Raw genomic sequence first — 19284 nt, 5'->3', positions numbered from 1 at the left:
TATCAAGGATGGTCGACCACACAGAGGACATGCAGCCATCTTGACACAACTGTGGGAGGCATTGGAGTCAACATGGGCCAGCATCCCTGTGGAACACTTTCGACACCTTGTGGGATAGCTTGTCAGTTGCAAAACAGAATGCATTCAACCGAAATGTGTCTTCCACATTTAACCCAACCCCTCTGAAACAGAGAGTCCATGCCCGACTAATTGAGGCGGTTCAGAGGGCAAAAAGGGGTGCAACTCACTAGTAGGAAGGTGTTCCTAATGTTTTGTACACTCCGTGTATATGCATGCTTGATTTCAATGCATACCTATTTGTCTCAAGGCGTATAATACTATTGGTAAGCGGCACTAAGCAGGTTTATATTCAATACATGAAGCAACAAACCTCAAGCTAAATATTTGTACTGAGTTTGTTTGTATTCTGTAAGTCTTGGCATGTTTACAAAAGACACAAAATAAACATGAACCTTACTGTAACAATACATTAGCAACACATTGCTCCAAAAATGTAAACCTGACATCACAAAAGAGGATTTGTTTACTAGTGAGCCCCATCTCTGACTGTGCATGTGTGTTTGTGCGTGTGTGTGTGTTACACATCTACAATGGAATGACAACTGCCTGAAGATGACCACCACAAAATGGTTTCTGTTGGATGTTATCTGATCCCAGACCACAATTAAACCCCAGAAATTAGAGAGGAGTTCACAACTTGTAAATAAACTGACATGCCTCAGCGAGACAGAGAGACTGAGAAAGAAAGAGACTCAGAACATCGGGGCGTTTCTCTCTCACATACCTCCACACACATACAGAGTTGTGACGATAAACCGAAAACGATTGACACTGACCAAACAGGCTAGTAATCGTGGACATTTTGCTGATATTGTTCATTACGATAAACAACCTATAGGGCCCTATACGATAAATAACCTATAGGTGTCACGTTCTGACCTTAGTTCTGTTGTTATGTCTTTGTTTAGTATGGTCAGGGCGTGAGTTGGGTGGGTTGTCTATGTTCCTTTTTCTATGATTTGGGATTTCTGTGTTTGGCCTGGTATGGTTCTCAATCAGAGGCAGCTGTCAATCGTTGTCCCTGATTGAGAACCATACTTAGGTAGCCTGGTTTCACTGTTGAGTTGTGGGTGACTATTTTCCGTGTTAGTGTTTGTTACCAGACAGGACCGTTTTGTTTGGTTCACTTTGTTATTTTGTATTTCTGTAGTGTTCAGTTTGACATATTAAAATGGACACTTATCACGCTGCAAATTGGTCCGATATCTCTTACTCCTCATCAGAAGAAGAGGACGAGCGTTACAATAGTGCCCTATACAATAAACAACCTATAGGGTCCTATACGATAAATAACCTATAGGGTCCTATACGATAAATAACCTATAGGGCCCTATACGATAAATAACCTATAGGGCCCTATACGATAAATAACCTATAGGGCCCTATACGATAAATAACCTATAGGGTCCTATACGATAAATAACCTATAGGGCCCTATACGATAAACAACCTATAGGGTCATATACAATAAACAACCTATAGGGTCATATACGATAAACAACCTATAGGGTCCTATACGATAAACAACCTATAGGGTCATATACGATAAACAACCTATAGGGTCATATACGATAAACAACCTATAGGGTCATATACGATAAACAACCTATAGGGTCATATACGATAAACAACCTATAGGGTCCTACTAGGGAGATGAGAAGTTGGACATTAAATCAGTTTGCTAATATGGATGATTGTTAATCGGACAATTGATAACTACAACATTCAAAGTCGAAATTGTCGTTTTTAAAGGGTAAGGCTGGCCAAAGTCCTGCCTTACTTTTCTTCACATCCCGGAAGGGAAAAAAAAGGTTATTTCTGGGGCAATATATGCGGCACTTTGTTTATAATTCCCAGTCTGCTCTCCCATGAGGCTTTCCCAAGTTTATGCGCAAGAGAGCAAACAGCCTCAGATCAGACACTCAGATCACGTTCGAGCCTCTGATTGGACAGTGAAACACACACGCTGGCACCTGCAGGCGACGTGCAGATGTTTCATTTCTCTCACGCCGTCACGGCTGAAGCCGGCGCAAATTCCTACTATTTATGTGTCCAGGTTCAACGTGGGACGTCCCTCATTATAAACAAACAGTCGGTTAAATTCATGGTTAATGCATCATTTTCAGATCTATCAGAAGCGATTAATAGGTGAAACCACAATGTCATTGAACCAATTAACTGGCCTGAGATCAGGGCATTCATCAGCAAAGACGCAGTGCAAGCTGATAGTATTTTGGACAACCAAATTGAAGTCAAAATGATTGAGGAAATCGAAGTGTGTCAGCTGTATGGCGATTTGCGATTCATAACTTACATTTTACCGGTATTACCAGTAGTAGTAGGTCGTCATTGTAAATACAAATTTGTTCTTAACTGACTTTCCTAGTTAAATATATATATATATATATATATATATATTGTTTTTAAGTAGTAGGCCAACCAATAACACCAAGACTGAATGCGTTTGAAGTGACGATGCACCGCAGAGAACAGCTAGCATGTCCAGAAAGTATATCGCCAGTGGCACGCACACACTCCGTGCCGATCAGCAGCTCCACAACGATGTTAGTGACGTCTCCAAGGTGGGAGCATTTCGTGGTAGCCAGACGAGACAATCAAAGGAGGATGCGGTGAGCAAAGTTACTGGGCTGGTATTTAGTCAAACTTGCTCCATATAGACTCACGCTTCTAATTGCGCATATTATAAACCATTTTTTGGGTTTGTATTTTGATGATGAAAGGCTATACTCTATGGCTGGATGTATGTATTCATTTGGCAGACAGACCTAACTTGATTGACCCTCTTTCTACAAGGCCTCTCGTCTATAAGAGGCCTAATCATATTTGTATGGATATATTGTTAACGCCTATTGGCTACAAAGACGCATTCAGGTAATGAACTCCTTACTATACATCAACATCTTAATTTGATTACAATTATTTATTGGCAATCATTCTTGAATTAGAAAAAAAAAACTGTTAAATAGTCTTTTACCCTATACATGACAATAAATTACCAGATTGGATTGCACTTTTAATATTAGGAAGAAAGAAACTGTCACAAGTTAATCCTCCCATTGTGTTTAATTTCTAATGGTTGTAACATTGTAACATATGCATTCTTTTTAAGCAAAATTGTGTAGGTTTTCGCATGGAATTATAGAACTCTTCAAACTCACGTTAGGCCTAGAAACTGCACAAGCACCTAGGACAAAGTGGTAAAGTACTGTTCCTTATCCTTATTCCTTATCCAATTCACATATTTATTTTGTATTTATTTTTTGCTCGCTCGCCTCACTTTCCTGGGGGGAAAATCCGTTATACAGTGAAACAATATTGTCTGGGCGAAGACAAAAAAAAAAACGTTTAAAACACATTTAAATAAGTCCACAGAGGTGTTCGACAAGACAAGTAGTGGCAAGTATATAGTGGGATATGTTTTCATAGGCTTAATGAGCTTCCATGGGCTAACACACAGAAGCTTGTAGCTAATTCAGTACTGAACCATATGGGCTTTTGAATGTCAGAGTAAATCACCAATATAGAGAGCATTCGGAAAGTATTCAGACCCCTTGACTTTGTCCACCTTGTTACGTTGCTGCCTTATTCTTAAATGTATTAAATTGTTGTTTTTTTCTCAGCAATCTAGACTCAATAACCAATAATTACATGGCAAAAACAGGTTTTTAGCAATGTTGGCAAATGTATAAAAAAACGGAAATTTCACAATGTACATAAATATTCAGACCCTTTATTCAGTACTTTGTTAAAGCACCTTTGGCAGTGGTTACAACCTCAAGTCTTCTTGGGTATGACGCTACAAGCTTGGCACATCTGTATTTGGGGAGTTTCTCCCATTATTCTCTTCATATCCTCTCAAGCTCTGTCAGGTTGTATGAGGAGAGTCACTGCACAGCTATTTTCAGGTCTCTCAAGAGATGTTCTGATCGGGTTCAAGTCCGGGCTCTGGCTGGGCCACTCAAGGACATTCAGAGACTTGTCCTGAAGCCACGCCTGTGTTGCCTTGGCTGTGTGCTTAGGGTCGTTGTCCTGTTGGAAGATGAACCTTCACCCTAGTCTGAGGTCCTGAGCGCTCTGGAGCAGGTTTTCATCAAGGTTCTCTCTGTTCTTTGCTCTGTTCATCTTTCCCTCAATCCTGACTAGTCTCCCAGTCCCTGCCGCTGAAAAACATCCCCACAGCATGATGCTGCCACCACCACGCTTTACCTTAAGGATGGTGCCAGGTTTCCTCCAGAAGTGACGCTTAGTATTCAGGACAAATAGTTCAATCTTGGTTTCATCAGACTAGAGAATCTTGTTTCTCATGGTCTGAGAGTCCTTTAGGTGTCTTTTGGCAAACGCGAAGTGGTCTGTCATGTGCCTTTTACTGAAGAGTGGCTTCTGTCTGACCACTCTACCATAGAGGCCTGATTGGTGGAGTGCTGCAGAGATGGTTGTCCTTCTGGAAGGTTCTCCCATCTCCACAGGGTTCTTGTTCACCTCCCTAAACAAAGCCCTTCTCCCCCGATTGCTCAGTTTGGCCAGGAGGCCAGCTCTAGGAAGAGTCTTGATGGTTCCAAACTTCTTCCATTTAAGAATGGAGGCCACTGTGTTCTTGGGGACCTTCAATGCTGCAGAAATGTTTTGGTACCTTTCCCCAGATCTGTGACACAACACATTCCTGTCTCGGAGCTCTACGGACAATTCCTTCGACCTCATGGCTTGGTTTTTGCTCTGACATGCACTGTCAACTGTGGGACCTTAAATAGACAGGTATGTGCCTTTCCAAATCATGTCCAATCAATTGAATTTACCAGAAACATCTCAAGGATGATCAATGGAAACAGGTTGCACCTGAGCTCAGTTTCAATTCTCAAAGGGTCTGAATACTTATGTTAATAAGGTATCTGTTTTTATTAAATGTGATACATTTTCAAAAAACAGTTTTTGCTTTGTCATTATGGGGTATTGTGTGTAGATTGATGAGGGAAAAAATAAGAATAAGGCTATAAAGTAAAAAATCCCTTTTTGAAAAAGGGAAAGGGTGGGAATATCTTCTGAAGACACAGTCTGATCTTTCTAGTTCACAGAACCTTTTCCAGACCACTATAGAACCACTGAAGATAATCTCTGTAGAACCGCTATTATTTACTGTATGCAGATCATACGGCTCTGATCAAAAGTAGTGCACTATACAGGGAATATGGTGCTATTTGGGTCACAGACGGTATGTCTACACACAAACCAAAGGAGAGAGAACCGGTTGTCGTTCCACACCCAAAACCCTCTGGATTATAGTTAGACAGCACTTTACACCCCAACTCAGACTACTCTGTGAGGCACTCTACTAGAGAGAGCGGGAGGGAGAGAGAGAGGGGGGGGCTTAGCTGCGCTCCAGACCACACCACTCCATATCCACCATATGCTCCTAACCTGCACTAAGATCTTAGGCCCAGCGTTTGATTCTCTTATTAAAGTCCACTTAACCCAGCCTGGTTGCTCCAGTATGGGCCTGTAGGGTCTATGCCAAGCGTTGAGTGTGAATGTGACACCGTCATTTGGAGCATGGCTGGAATGATTCTGTTCAGGCTTTAACCAGATGGAGCTAGCTGTTACTGACGGCTGTCTGATTGAAGCTCAGGGGGCTGAGTCCAAAATGGCACCCTATTCCCTATATAGTGTACTTCTTTTGACCAGCTCCGTGGACCCTGGTCAAATGTAGGGCACTATATAGGGAATAGGGTATTTTAGACTCATTCGATGTCTGTTTTTCGTACATCACGTGACAGCCGATTGTGTTTTGTAACGTCTAGGATTGCAGTACATCACCAGAACAGGTCTATTGAATGTCTAGAAAGGGTTTGAGGAAGCACAGAGCTTTGACAAAGACAGTGTTGTGGTTTATAAAGCCCTTATTAACGGTTACTTTGTGTGTAATCGTGCTACTCTATGTTCAGTCCGCTCACAAAGTACCCGGTCGATCAATAAGCTAGTCTAGAGTCACCAAATAATGTCAATGTATGTCTCCTAATGGTCTGGCTACCCATGATCCGAGTTGGAAATATCTTGTCTGAACAGCCTCGGCTCCAAGCACTGTTCTCCATTATATGTTTGTAGTCAATGAAATGAGACGAGATTGAACTGTTTTAGGGCATCACTTTAGTAAGGATTAAAGAGACATTGTTGACAGTGTTACGGTAGAGCATCCATGCTATAGGTGATTAAAGCTACATTGTTGACAGTGTTACAGTAGAGCATCCATGCTATAGGTGATTAAAGCTACATTGTTGACAATGTTACGGTAGAGCATCCATGCTATAGGTGATTAATTAAAGAGACATTGTTGACAGTGTTACGGTAGAGCATCCATGCTATAGGTGATTAATTAAAGAGACATTGTTGACAGTGTTACGGTAGAGCATCCATGCTATAGGTGATTAAAGCTACATTGTTGACAATGTTACGGTAGAGCATCCATGCTATAGGTGATTAAAGCTACTTTGTTGACAATGTTACGGTAGAGCATCCATGCTATAGGTGATTAAAGCTACATTGGTGAATCCTGTCTGAAAAAGGAATGGAATTAAAATGTTTGGGGGGAGAGAGCCTTTGGTTTCATCACAAATAGCATCCTATTCCCTATATAGTGCACTACTTTTGACCAGGGCCTATAGGGTGCAACTTGGGACAGCCTTTATAAAGTTATTTCCTATCAACTGAAAGTGGATAACACAGAAATGTTTAGACTGTGACCCCAACTCAACATGGCTGGTGTTATGAGTGTAACCATTTGATATGAGACCACTAACACACTGTCTGGTCACACACACACACACACACACACACACACACACACACACACACACACACACACCTCAGCGGAGACTTTAACAGTAATCCTGCTAGGCTCTGATCCTTCGTGCCAAATGGCACCCTATTCCCTACATAGTGCACTACTTTTGACCAGAGACCTATGGTCAAAAGTACCGCACTACATACAGAACAGGGTGACATTTGGGACGCACTGAGAGAGAGGTCAGCGGAACCACAGAGGGATATCACGGCGCGATTTATCACTGGCCAAGCAATGGCAATCCGACACACACACACACACACACACACACACACACACACATAAATACACATGCTTTTCAGGGCATCACTTTAGTAAAGATTAAAAGAGACATTCTTGACAATGTTACGGTAGAGAACATGGACACACACACACGCACCGCAGTCCACACACACACGCACAGACAAATGCACGCACGCACGCACGCGCGCACACACACACACACACTCCGCCACCTGCACATAGCCAACCAATAATCCACAAATAAGAATCATAGTGAAAACCTGCTGGATTTCATTTCCCCGTGACTGAACGGCCGGGGAACTGATCTCTGTTCAGCTAAAACACTGATGTTCTGCCGGTCTCTTCCCCCCCCCCCCAAACCCCCCCCCCCCCCCCCTCCCATCTTTCTTCCTTTACAAGTCTGGACAGATTTCAGATTGAAAGGAGGGATGGAGAGACTGGTCCAGATTTAGGAGAGAAGGTATTAGGTGTTGATGGTATTATTCACTGAACTGTAGCGTTTCAATAGACACACTGTAGCTACTGTACTCTGTGTCAAAGTAATGGTCATCTGTATAGAAATAGCTTCTGCCCGTCTGTCTGTGTAACTGGATAATCCACCAACCAGAAGGGGTTATGTATTTTTCTAGAATTGTTCAGATCAGAAATCATGACAATAGTACAGCTCAGCTCAAGTACATAAGTAGTAGATCCTGTAGATGGTGTAGATAGTGTAGATCCAATCCAGTCTGTGAAATTCACTACAGTGCCATCTCCCTCTGCTAGACATGCTGGTGTTTTCCTCTGAAGACTAGGGGACTTCCCACTCAGAGGGGAAGCCAATGCGAAGGATTTTAGAATGTCAGAAACTGCATAAACGTGGCGTGAAAACCCCTCACTGGAGCCTACAGGAAACGATGCAGGCTACAGTGGGTGGCTGCCACAACTTTGGGACGTCCAACTCGGAAGCTCATGTGAACATTTTGGGAATGACGGCCACGCTTATTTTCGAGACATAAAACACACCATCAACAAAACACTCACCAGACCAAACCTCAATTATCATTGGTCAGGATAACATAGGGCTATAGGGTGGGAGGTCTTCAGGGTGGGAGGTCTTCCTTCCCAGGAAACACAGACAGACAGACGGAGCGATAGAGACACACACACACCCACACAGAAAAAAACAACTAATGCAGACACCCACCTGCATGAGAGAGAGAGCTAGACAGATCAGCCTACCTTCCCAGGAAGCACTTGGGGAATGTGGTGAGCTTGCGTTTCCTGTCCTTGATGAGGTGTCCCTGCTTAGTCATCAGGTGATAGAGCTTCTCTCCTTTCTCTGACACCATCACCCACGTGTCCTGCTCCATCCCCAGCCTCAACGCTAGAGGGAAGGAAAGAGAGAACGAGATAGGAGGCGACAGTCAACATTCAAGCCAAAGGAGTACTGTTTCCTATTGGTACAGATGCGGTCCAATAAACTGTCTCCCTTTCATGATTCACTATTTCTTCTAAAATAAGTTGAAATTGAATAACAACTTTTTTGTTTGACTTATAACTTGCACAGGACAAAAAAAAAAAAAATATCTCAACGGAAATGTTGATTTTTCATTTCAAAGTCAAAAATGCCCTGGACTAAATAATTCAACATTCTAATTAATTTGGTTTGTTTATGTGTAATTTATCACACCTGTTGTAAGTAGCAGGTACCTACAGGGTAAAAAGAGCCGTTCGACCAGATGTGAAAAGAGAAAACAGAACATTCTGCTCCATTGCACTGTAAAGTGCCAGGGTGCAAATATATTGGAGCACATGTGTATATGTATCCAGACATAGAAAGAGCATACTGTCGACCAATCCATCTCATTTCTCTTCTCACATTAAAGTAGCATATCACACCCTGGTGCTGAAACACTACAGGAGGAGAGGCAGGAGGAGAAAGAGGGAGAGCAGGAGGAAGAGCAGCAGGAGCAGGTGGAAAAGCAGGAAGAGAGAGGGAAGGGGGAGGAGGACGAGCAAGAGGATAGAAATAGACTTAACAGAAGACATCTTGTGTTAGAAAAATAGTTCCGTTTTATTCATTCTACCTGCAAGTCTAGTTCTTGTGCCCTAGTATCTTAGATAGGAGGACATACTGACATCCACAAAGGTTTTCGAAATGGCACACTATTACCTAGAGTGCACTACTTATGACACACACAAGCACACACACACACACATACAAGCACACACACACACATACACACACACACAGTATCAGATACTATATGACTACTAACTTTTCCTCCTCTCCCTCTCTTTGAGGATAGCCTCCAGCCACTCCTGTTTCTCCTCTGGGGTCTTGGCCATGCACACAAACCACTTGTTCTTGGCTGTGTTGTGGATCTTCCAGCCGTTGTTCACTATGTTCCCGCTGCTGTGGTAATCCGCTGCAAACCAAGAGACACACAAACACAACACACTTAGCACGCGTCCCAAATATGCACTATTATTATTATTATTCCCACGTAGTGCACTATTCTTGACCAGAACTGGCACCCTATTCCCTATATTGTGCACTTCTATGGGCCCTGGTTGAAGTAGTGCACTACATAGGGAATAGGGTGTCATCAGTGACGCAGCCTCAGAGACAAGGCCACAGTCCTTCACTCCTCTTATACCATGGCCCCTCAACTTAAGGGTCCTACGGGTTGGAGCAATGGCTTCACTTCTCTTGTGGCCCTCTGGTGTCTTATATAGTTCTGGGATTTCTTCTAGCCTGTTTGTTTGAAATAGAGGACTATCCATCTCTCAGCAACTGCATCCATTACAGAATGGGTGTACTTTAGGTGTAAACAGAGCAGAGCGGACCCCTGGTAGGCTGGTAGAGAGCTCCTGGGGTCCAGAGCTAAATGAGATGGACCACATGAAACCGAGCCAATCGATCATCCAATGAAACGCTCCAGAGGGGCCTCCATGATTAGACTGATTACAGGGCGATGGTGGGTTCCACTCGGGAACACGGAATCTGGATTACGGAATCTGGAGTCGAGAATGTGGAAAAGGAATCGGTCATCTCCATTGCCATAGTTTCATGCACAGGCTAAAAGCACAGGGGTAGGAGCTAGCTCATTACTAGTCCATTATCAATCCCACCGTAGGTTCAGGATGAGGCCTTTGGCAGAACCGACAAGAATAACTCAGGTCATTTCACATTAGCTCAATACCAGAGTACTTCCCTTCTGGAATGTCAATAAAACCTGCTTCCTTTGTTCCGTTGACTACTTGAAGGATTTATGACGATTTTCTTTGCACAGTTTGGCAGCACTTTATGCCTATCGACTGCTAGACCTTTTAGCAAGAATGAGCTAATGTCACATCATTCATCCAGAAACAGAGGGAAGGAGAGATTAAATGGAATTTACAAATCCTATCCCGCTCTCCTCCTAGATCCTCTGGAGCACATGTGTGTGACAGAGGCAGAATCCTCTGCTTGTCCGTGTGTGTGTTTGAATCATATTGTTGGTAGCCTTGGCAGGCGTACAGTGGAGAAGACGTACAGCCGCAAATGAGACGTAGTTAAAGCCCCAACAATCAATCAGTTAGATCATGTATTTTCAGATAGAGATACCTCACCAAGCAACAGTTGCTCTCTGCATCACCTCGCGGTCAAGCATTCGTCTGTCTATTCCGCAGCAGGCGTAAAAGAAACAGGCCGGACAAGTAGATTATGGTCATTGTAGTTAATTGCCATGTTTTATGTGGAAAACTATGTAGAATATTGGCCTGTTGGAAACTACAACTCCCTACTACATTGCACAGTTCAAGCTGGATCTGATTTATCTCTAGAGAAACTGTGCAATGTGCGCATTGAGCTCACAGAAGGAAAACTAACAAAATGGAATTCAAATAATTGAACCGACGTCGGTCAATTAGTTGTTTAAAAACGGAAAAATAACCAAAATGTGGGTTAATCGCTCAGCACTATTGTCTGCTATAATTCTGCTTACAGGTCCTTTAGTTCCTTTATCTCAACATTTTGAACCAACACTACACTCTTAGATAAAAGGGTTCCAAAAGGGTTCTTCAGCTGTCCCAATAGGAGAACCCTTTTTGGTTCCAGGTAGAACCATTTTGGGTTCCAGGTAGAGCCCTCTGTGGAAAGGGTTCTACACTGAACCCAAAACAGTTCTACTTGGAACCTAAAACGTTTCTCCTGGAACCAACAAGGGTTCTTCAAACGGTTCTCCTATGGGGACAGCCGAAGAACCCTTTTAGGTTCTAGAAAGCACATTTTTTTCTAAGAGTGTACTGTGTTATGGCTCTGTGTGCAGTAGACTATAAAATCTAAGTAGGCTGTAAATTAAAACACTCCTCATCCATCACTGATTGACGTTTCATACAGTTGGCTGGGAGGGCATCTAACCCGATCGACTGGTTCGCCATCTGAATTGATTAACTGTCAAAACAGGAAATAGAGATCTGAGATCTCAGAGGTTCTGGAAAACAAAAAACCCAAATCAAATAAAAAATACATGTTTTATTGTCACATACACCAGATAGTTGGGGTCAGCCATAGTAGTATGGCGCGCCCCTGGAGCAAATTAGGGCCAAGTGCCTTGCTCAAGCGCACATCGACAGATTTTTCACCTTGTCGGCTCAGGTATTCAACACAGCAGCCTTTTGGTTATTAGCCCGACGCTCTAACCGCTAGGCTACCTGCCGCCGAATAACAAACACAACCCTAAAGGGTTCTGAATTCCAAATGGTATCCCATTCTCTTTACAGTGCACTACCTTTGACCCGAGCCCTATGTACCCTTCTCAAAATGATTGCACTATGTAGAGAACAGGGTACCATTTAGTATGCACAAAGTATGAAGCAAGAACAGTACAAATGCGTTCTGACCCGTGGAGACAAAATCAATCCATCCAAACAGCAAATTGGGAACAATGAGTTGCCGCACCAAAAAGTGAATTGATTGTCTTCATGAAGAAATACAGATTGTCGGCTGTACATGGAGATAACGAATCCACTTTCGAGAGCAGAAATACTGCAAAAAAGGTGACTTGTTGTTAGCGCAGAGTTTCCTCCCGAGCACTGGATGGTAGCTGGGGTGCGAACTAGGATAAGGGTTGCATCTCAAATAGGACACTTATCTAGGGGACAGGGTGCCGTTTGAGACACCCCCCGAGTGACCCGTTAGCGGTAGAACTCACCTGTTCCGTCATCTACGTTCTCCACCTCCATCACCTCGGTGTTGATTCTTCCTCTGAACAGGTAACGCGGTCCCTCTGTAGCTGCCTTGCTGTTTTTTAAACGCCTGGGGACAACATCGAAGCCAACTTAACATCGTCTCGTCACACAAGGCATGGCAACACACAGAAACAGTTAGATACCTGGGCTAGCGAACTATACAGGGCTAGCCCTTCTGGCTAATGAAACGACACACAGACGGGGACAGATAGAAAGTAGCTGTTGCTGCTTGAAGTCTCTCGACAAGCCTACGCTAAGGGGAAACCAAGTTGTCAGAGAGAGAGAGAGAGAGAGAGAGAGAGAGAGAGAGAGGTGTGGCAGTCCGGTCCCACCTGTTTTTCTTCTTGCAGTAGACCAGCAGGTTGTCGAAGAGGAAGAAGATGCGTTCCTGGATGTTACCAGCTGAGATCTTCAGCAGGACTCCATGCATCAACATCTCTGTACACGTGTCTGTTATATTGGAACCCTGGGAAGAGACGCACAGTGGTGTCGATACCGTGTAGACTTAGCTCCTCGACCAGGCCAGGGGATCCACCTGTTCCGTTGGTCCTTGTCAGTGTTCTGCTGTAATAGGTGCGGCGACTGGTGAAATATGTAGCCCGCCACATATTATGCAGTGAATGGTTGATTGTGTGTCCATTATGCGTTGAACTACGTGATCACAGGATTGTGTTTGTCTGGAGGGTTTTGCTGCGTGGCCGCCATGACATAGGACACTACTATGCACTATGCCTAACAGTGTATGCATGCAGTACACAGTCGCTCCTTAGGTAGTTCAATTCACTATGCATGGTCTTTTTCTGAATGCCTTTCCTGGTTTGTTTCTTAAGGGGTCTGTAAAAAACACAACACACTTCCTCAGCCTTAGATTGACTGGGGACTTGAAAGAATAGAGCCGTTACTACTGTACAATAATATCCTATCAAGTCCCACCATGTGGATATGTGACTACGTCCCAAATGGCACCCTATTCTCTATACAGTGCACTGCTTTTGACAAGAGCCTATAGCAGTAGTCGTGCACGATGTAGGGAATAGGGTGCGATAAACTCCACAGCCCTTCTCCTTACCTTGTCAACTATGTTGGGAATGATCGACCCTGCCTGTCAGATCTAAATATAACTCCCGGAACGAGCAGAGCCAGACAATATGCTAAACATTTCCTCCTGCTGAGGAACTCATTCTCTCTCTCTCTCTCTTTCCTCACCTCCCCCTTCTCTCTTTCCTCCATCTGTATCTATCTTTATCGCTCTCTTTCCCTCTTTTCTTTTTGTCAACTCGCTGGTCCACTACCTCTCTCCTCCTTTCCGTTCCGCTCCCTCCTCCATCTTTCTCAGAGTACTTCTTCCTTGCCCAAGGCCAGATGAGGTGTTGATTTCTAGCACTGGAGGCCAGCCCAGCTGAATGCCACTGCCACCAGTCCAGACTACACACTAATCTTCAACTTCCTGTCCGCTGGAACAGACACCTCCTGTGAGAGAACAGTCCAAGTCTGCTTTCAAAAGGGCTCCCTATTTAGTGCACTACTTCTGTATTTGTCTCACTTGCTGTGTTCTACCCTCTCCCTTTTCCTGTCCTCTTTCTTTCTCTCTCTCTTCTCCCCCCCCCCCCCCCCCCCCCCACTCACTCTCTCTCTCTTCTCTCCCCTCACTCTCTCCAGCCCACAGCTGTTCCATAGAGAGGCTATCGAGTGAGTAGTGGGGCCTGAAGCCTAAACAACACTTCACAGTCCACGGTCTGTTTCATCTAACTCTCATTCCCCTCTTTTAACTGTCAGAGGAGTGCCAGACATAATAAAAGAAGAGAAAGCGAGCGAGTGAAAGAGAGAGAGAGAGAGAGAGAAAGAGCATACAGTACACTTTCAGAATGCATTCACACCCTTTGACTTAATCCACTTTGTGTTACAGCCTGAATTCAAAACGGAATATAGAAATATACTTCTCCCAGCCATCTACCCACAAAACCTCAATAATGACAAAGTGAAAACGTGTTTTCAGAAACTTAAGCAAATTTACTGACAACGAAATACAGAAATATCTCATTTACAATAGTATTCACGCTCCTGAGTCAATACTATGTAGAAGCACCTAGAGTAGAGTCTTTCTGTGTAAGCATTTAAGAGCTTTCCATACATGGATTGTGCTACCACATTTGCCCATTTATTATTTTCAAAATTCTTCAAGCTCTGTCAAATTGATTGTTGATCATTGCTAGACAAACATTTCCAGGTCTTGCTATAGATTTAAGTAGATTCACACTACCGTTCAAAAGTTTGGGATCACTTAAAATGTCCTTGTTTTTGAAAGAAAAGCTATTTTTTTGTCCATTAAAATAGCATCAAATTGGTCAAAATACAGTGTAGACATTGTTAATGTTGTAAATGACTATTGTAGCTGGAAACGGTTGATTTTTATGGAATATCTACATAGGCGTACAGAGGCCCATTTTCAGCAACCATCACTCCTGTGTTCCATTGGCACGTTGTGTTAGCTAATCCAAGTTTATCATTTCAAAAGACTAATTGATCATTAGAATACACTTTTGCAATTATGTTAGCACAGCTGAAAACTGTCCTTCTTTAGACTAGTTGAGTATCTGGAGCATCCGCATTTGTGGGTTCGATTACAGGCTCAAAATAGCTAGAAACAAATAACTTTCTTCTGAAACTCGTCAGTCTATTCTTGTTCTGAGAAAAGAAAGGCTATTCCATGCGAGAAATTGCCAAGAAACTGAAGATCTCGTATAACGTTGTGTACTACTCCCTTCACAGAACAGCAATAAAAAGAAAAGACTAAGATGGGCAAAATAACAGACACTGGCCAGAGGAAGATTGGAAAAAAGTGTTAAGGACAGACAAATCTAAGTTTGAGGATTTCGGATCACAAAGAAGAACATTCGTGAGACGCAGAAAAAATGAGTAGAGGCTGGAGGAGTGCTTGATGCCATCTGTCAAGCATGGTGGAGGCAATGGGATGGTCTGGGGGTGCTTTGGTGGTGGTAAAGTGGGATATTTGTACAAGCTAAAAGGCATCTTGAAGTAGGAAGGCTATCACTCCACCCTGTGGACGACGCTTAATTGGAGACAATTTCCTCCTACAACAGGACAATGACCCGAAGCACAGCTCCAAACTATGCAAGAACTATTTATGGAAGAAGTAGTCAGCTGGTATTCTGTCTATAATGGAGTGGCCAGCACAGTCACTGGATCGCAACTCTATTGAGCTGTTGTAAGAGCAGCTTGACCGTATGTTACGTAAGAAGTGCCCATCAAGCCAATCCAATTTGTGGGAGGTGCTTCAGGAAGCATGGGGTGAAATCTCTTCAGATTACCTCAACAAATTGACAACTAGAATGCCAAAGGTCTGCAAGGCTGTAATTGCGGCAAATGGAGGATTCTTTGATGAAAGCAAAGTTTGAAGGACACAATTATTATTTCAATAAAAAAAAAAGGAACACAACACTACGTGTGGAGAAACAAAAGGCACAGCACACCAACTTCAAAACCTCATCCCAACTGTAAAGTTTGGTGGAGGGAGCATCGTGGTTTGGGGCTGCTTTGCTACCTCAGGCCCTGGACAGCTAGCTATCATCGACGGAAAAATTAATTCCCAAGTCTATCAAGACATCTTGCAGGAGAATGTTAGGCTATCTGCCAATTGAAGCTTAAACGAAGTTGGGTGATGCAACAGGACAAGGACATTTCTAAGTGACCCCAACATTTGAACGGTAGCGTAAGTTAAAACTAACTCGGCTCTCGGAAACCTTCACTCTTTTCTTGGTTAGCAACTCCAGTATAGATTTGGCCATGTGTTTTAGGTTACTCTCCTGCTGAAAGGTGAATTCATCTCAAAGTGTCTGGTATAAAGCAGACTGAACCAAGTTTCCTCTAGGATTTTGCCTGTGCTTAGCTCCATTTAATTATTTTTTTTATCCTGAAAAACTCCCCAGTCCTGAACTATTAAAAGCATACCCATAACATGATCCAGCCACCACCACGCTTGAAAATATGGAGAGTGGTACTCAATGATGTGGTGTATTGGATTTGCCCCGAACATAACACTTTGTATTCAAGACCAAGTTAATTGCTTTGCCACATTTTTTGCAGTGTTACTTTAGTGCCTTGTTGCAAACAGGATGCATATTTTGAAATGTTTTTATTCTGCACAGCCTTCCTTCTTTTCACTCTGTCAATTAGGTTAGTATTTTGGAGTAACTACGTTGTTGATCCACCCTCAGTTTGCTCCCATCACGGCCATTAAACTCTCTGTAACCATTGGCCTCATGGTGAAATCCCTGAGCACATTCTTTCCTCTCCGGTAACTTTTAGGATCTTTGTAGTGACTGGGTGTATTGATACACTATCCAAAGTGTAATTAATAACTTCACCATGCTAAAAGGGATATTCTGCTTTAAGTTTTCGGGTTTTGGTCATAACTATTACCACTTCCAAACTGAGACCCAAGAGACCGGGTGACACAGCACAGACATAGAAGCCTTGACCAATGGGCAATCATCATCGTGGCAACCGCTGGCAGCCATCGCTCTGTTGACCACTGTGGTCCCTCGCCCTGTCCTGTCTGTGTCCCAAATGGCACCCTCTCTCTATATAGTGCATTACTTTTGACCAGACCTCTATGGGAATCCCTATAGGGCCCTGATCAAAAGTAGTGCACTACATAGGGAGTCGGGTGCTATTTGGGACGTAACTTAACTCTCTCTCCCACGGCAGGGTCGGTGAACCTGGCTGCCATGGTGACCCAAGGGCACACAGATGCAAAGAAGGTTCTACACTAACGAGCTATCAGCCGCGACCTGGAAGCGACAGAGGAAAAACTGACTGAGGCCGTTCAGCTGGCCCTCCCTCACGCTCTCCATTCTTCAAACACCCACACATAGAAATACAAGACATTTCTCTCCTTCTCTCTGTTCTCCCTTTTCCTTCATCTGCCTTTGTCTTTGGTCTCTCTCCATTTCTCCCCTCACCCTCTCTTTCTCAATCTGCTCCCCCCTCTCTTTTGCTCTGTCTCTCCCTCTGCTTTTCAGTTTTCTTTTCTCTCCTAGGCTCGTCTAATAGAGAACAGTGTCTGGCTTGTAGAGTAGTGACCTGCTCCAGAATTACCTAATGTTTATAATTAATAAAAGCTATTGAGGAAACCACAGAACAGCTCTAAGACCATGGCGTGCAAACGTCATGCTACTCCACCCTTTTCCTGAAACACATTACACTTCTGTGTGTGTGTGTGTGTGTGTGTGTGTGTGTGTGTGTGTGTGTGTGTGTGTGTGTGTGTGTGTGTGTGGTGTGTGTGTGTTGCTATTTTCCCAATTTGCAGTAACACTCTGACAAATAGCCATTGACGAACCAGAACCTCTAAAGGCTAAACCAGACACTTGGATTCTCTTCCAAGAGGTCAGTCTGTGCTTAACAAAAAATCTGTTGTGTTAAAGACAGAAGAGATTGTCCTAGAACACCATGTCCAACAAACAGTTTGAGTCTCATCAAGTTCACTTCCTTTCAGTCTTTCAGTGCGTGTGCGTCCCAAATGGCACCCTATTCCCTATATAGTGCGCTTCTGGTCAAAAGTAGTGCGCTCTAAGAGAGAATAGGGTGCCATTTGGGACTTATATAGAGGTTTGTACCCGGCCACAAACGTAAATGTTTAGAATGTCCCTCTCCTGCTAAATGGGTTTAACAGGGCAGAAAGATTAAGCCCGTGTCAAAATGTGTCTGCATCCGTCCGCAAAAGAGAAAAACTAAATGAATCTGAGTCACGATCATTTTATTTCAGGCTGCGTCTGTCTTTTATAAGAAGACATTCCAGTTACATTTTCCTCATAAAATATTATCCAACTGTTTCTGATTCTGTGGTGTGTTTTGTTGTGACCCAGGGCTTAGTTTCCGAATGGCACCCTATCCCTACATAGTGCACTACGTTTGACCAGAGCCCAATGGGAATCCCTTTGGGGCCTGGTCAAAAGTAGTGCACTATAACGAGAAGAGGGTGCCATTTGTGATGCAACCCGGAAAGCCTGGCAGGCCTACATGCACAGTTGACACTAACAACACACCCTGTTGTCAACAAGTCCCGTAAAACAACACAGAGGCACGGAGCTGACCTCTCTGGACAGATCTGGAAAATCTAGAACCATTTTTATCATAACTGATCAAAACCACAGCCCAGCCATCTTTATCATAACCGATCAAAACCACAGCACAGCCATCTTTATCATAACCGATCAAAACCACAGCACAGCCATCTTTATCATAACTGATCAAAACCACAACACAGCCATCTTTATCATAACCGATCAAAACCACAGCCCAGCCATCTTTATCATAACCTATCAAAACCACAGCACAGCCATCTTTATCATAACCGATCAAAACCACAGCACAGCCATCTTTATCATAACTGATCAAAACCACAGCCATCTTTAACATAACTGATCAAAACCACAGCACAGCCATCTTTATCATAACCGATCAAAACCACAGCACAGCCATATTTATCATAACTGATCAAAACCACAGCACAGCCATCTTTATCATAACTGATCAAAACCACAGCCATCTTTAACATAACCGATCAAAACCACAGCCATCTTTATCATAACCGATCAAAACCACAGCACAGCCATCTTTATCATAACCGATCAAAACCACAGCCATCTTTATCATAACTGATCAAAACCACAGCACAGCCATCTTTATCATAACTGATCAAAACCACAGCACAGCCATCTTTATCATAACTGATCAAAACCACAGCCATCTTTATCATAACCGATCAAAACCACAGCACAGCCATCTTTATCATAACCGATCAAAACCACAGCACAGCCATCTTTATCAGAACCGATCAAAACCACAGCCCAGCCATCTTTATCATAACC

General features: G+C 43.4%; 1 protein-coding gene across 2 annotated transcripts in view; it reads right to left on the bottom strand.

Annotated features, from left to right (window-relative positions):
* prex2 (phosphatidylinositol-3,4,5-trisphosphate-dependent Rac exchange factor 2) overlaps positions 1-19284 on the bottom strand; it is a 203376-nt gene that overhangs the window by 137366 nt on the left and 46726 nt on the right. For both annotated transcript variants that reach the window (XM_036944100.2, XM_036944101.2), the window contains exons 7-10: positions 12727-12860; positions 12358-12461; positions 9439-9588; positions 8399-8543 (exon numbers count right to left, since the gene is read on the bottom strand). In XM_036944100.2, the coding sequence (XP_036799995.1) occupies positions 8399-8543; positions 9439-9588; positions 12358-12461; positions 12727-12860 (533 nt within the window). The remainder of the gene's footprint in view (positions 1-8398; positions 8544-9438; positions 9589-12357; positions 12462-12726; positions 12861-19284) is intronic.

Source organism: Oncorhynchus mykiss, chromosome 15, assembly GCF_057628025.1.
Source record: "Oncorhynchus mykiss isolate SJ-2025 chromosome 15, ASM5762802v1, whole genome shotgun sequence".
Lineage (NCBI taxonomy): Eukaryota > Metazoa > Chordata > Actinopteri > Salmoniformes > Salmonidae > Oncorhynchus > Oncorhynchus mykiss.
This window is presented reverse-complemented; position numbering and strand designations above follow the sequence as displayed.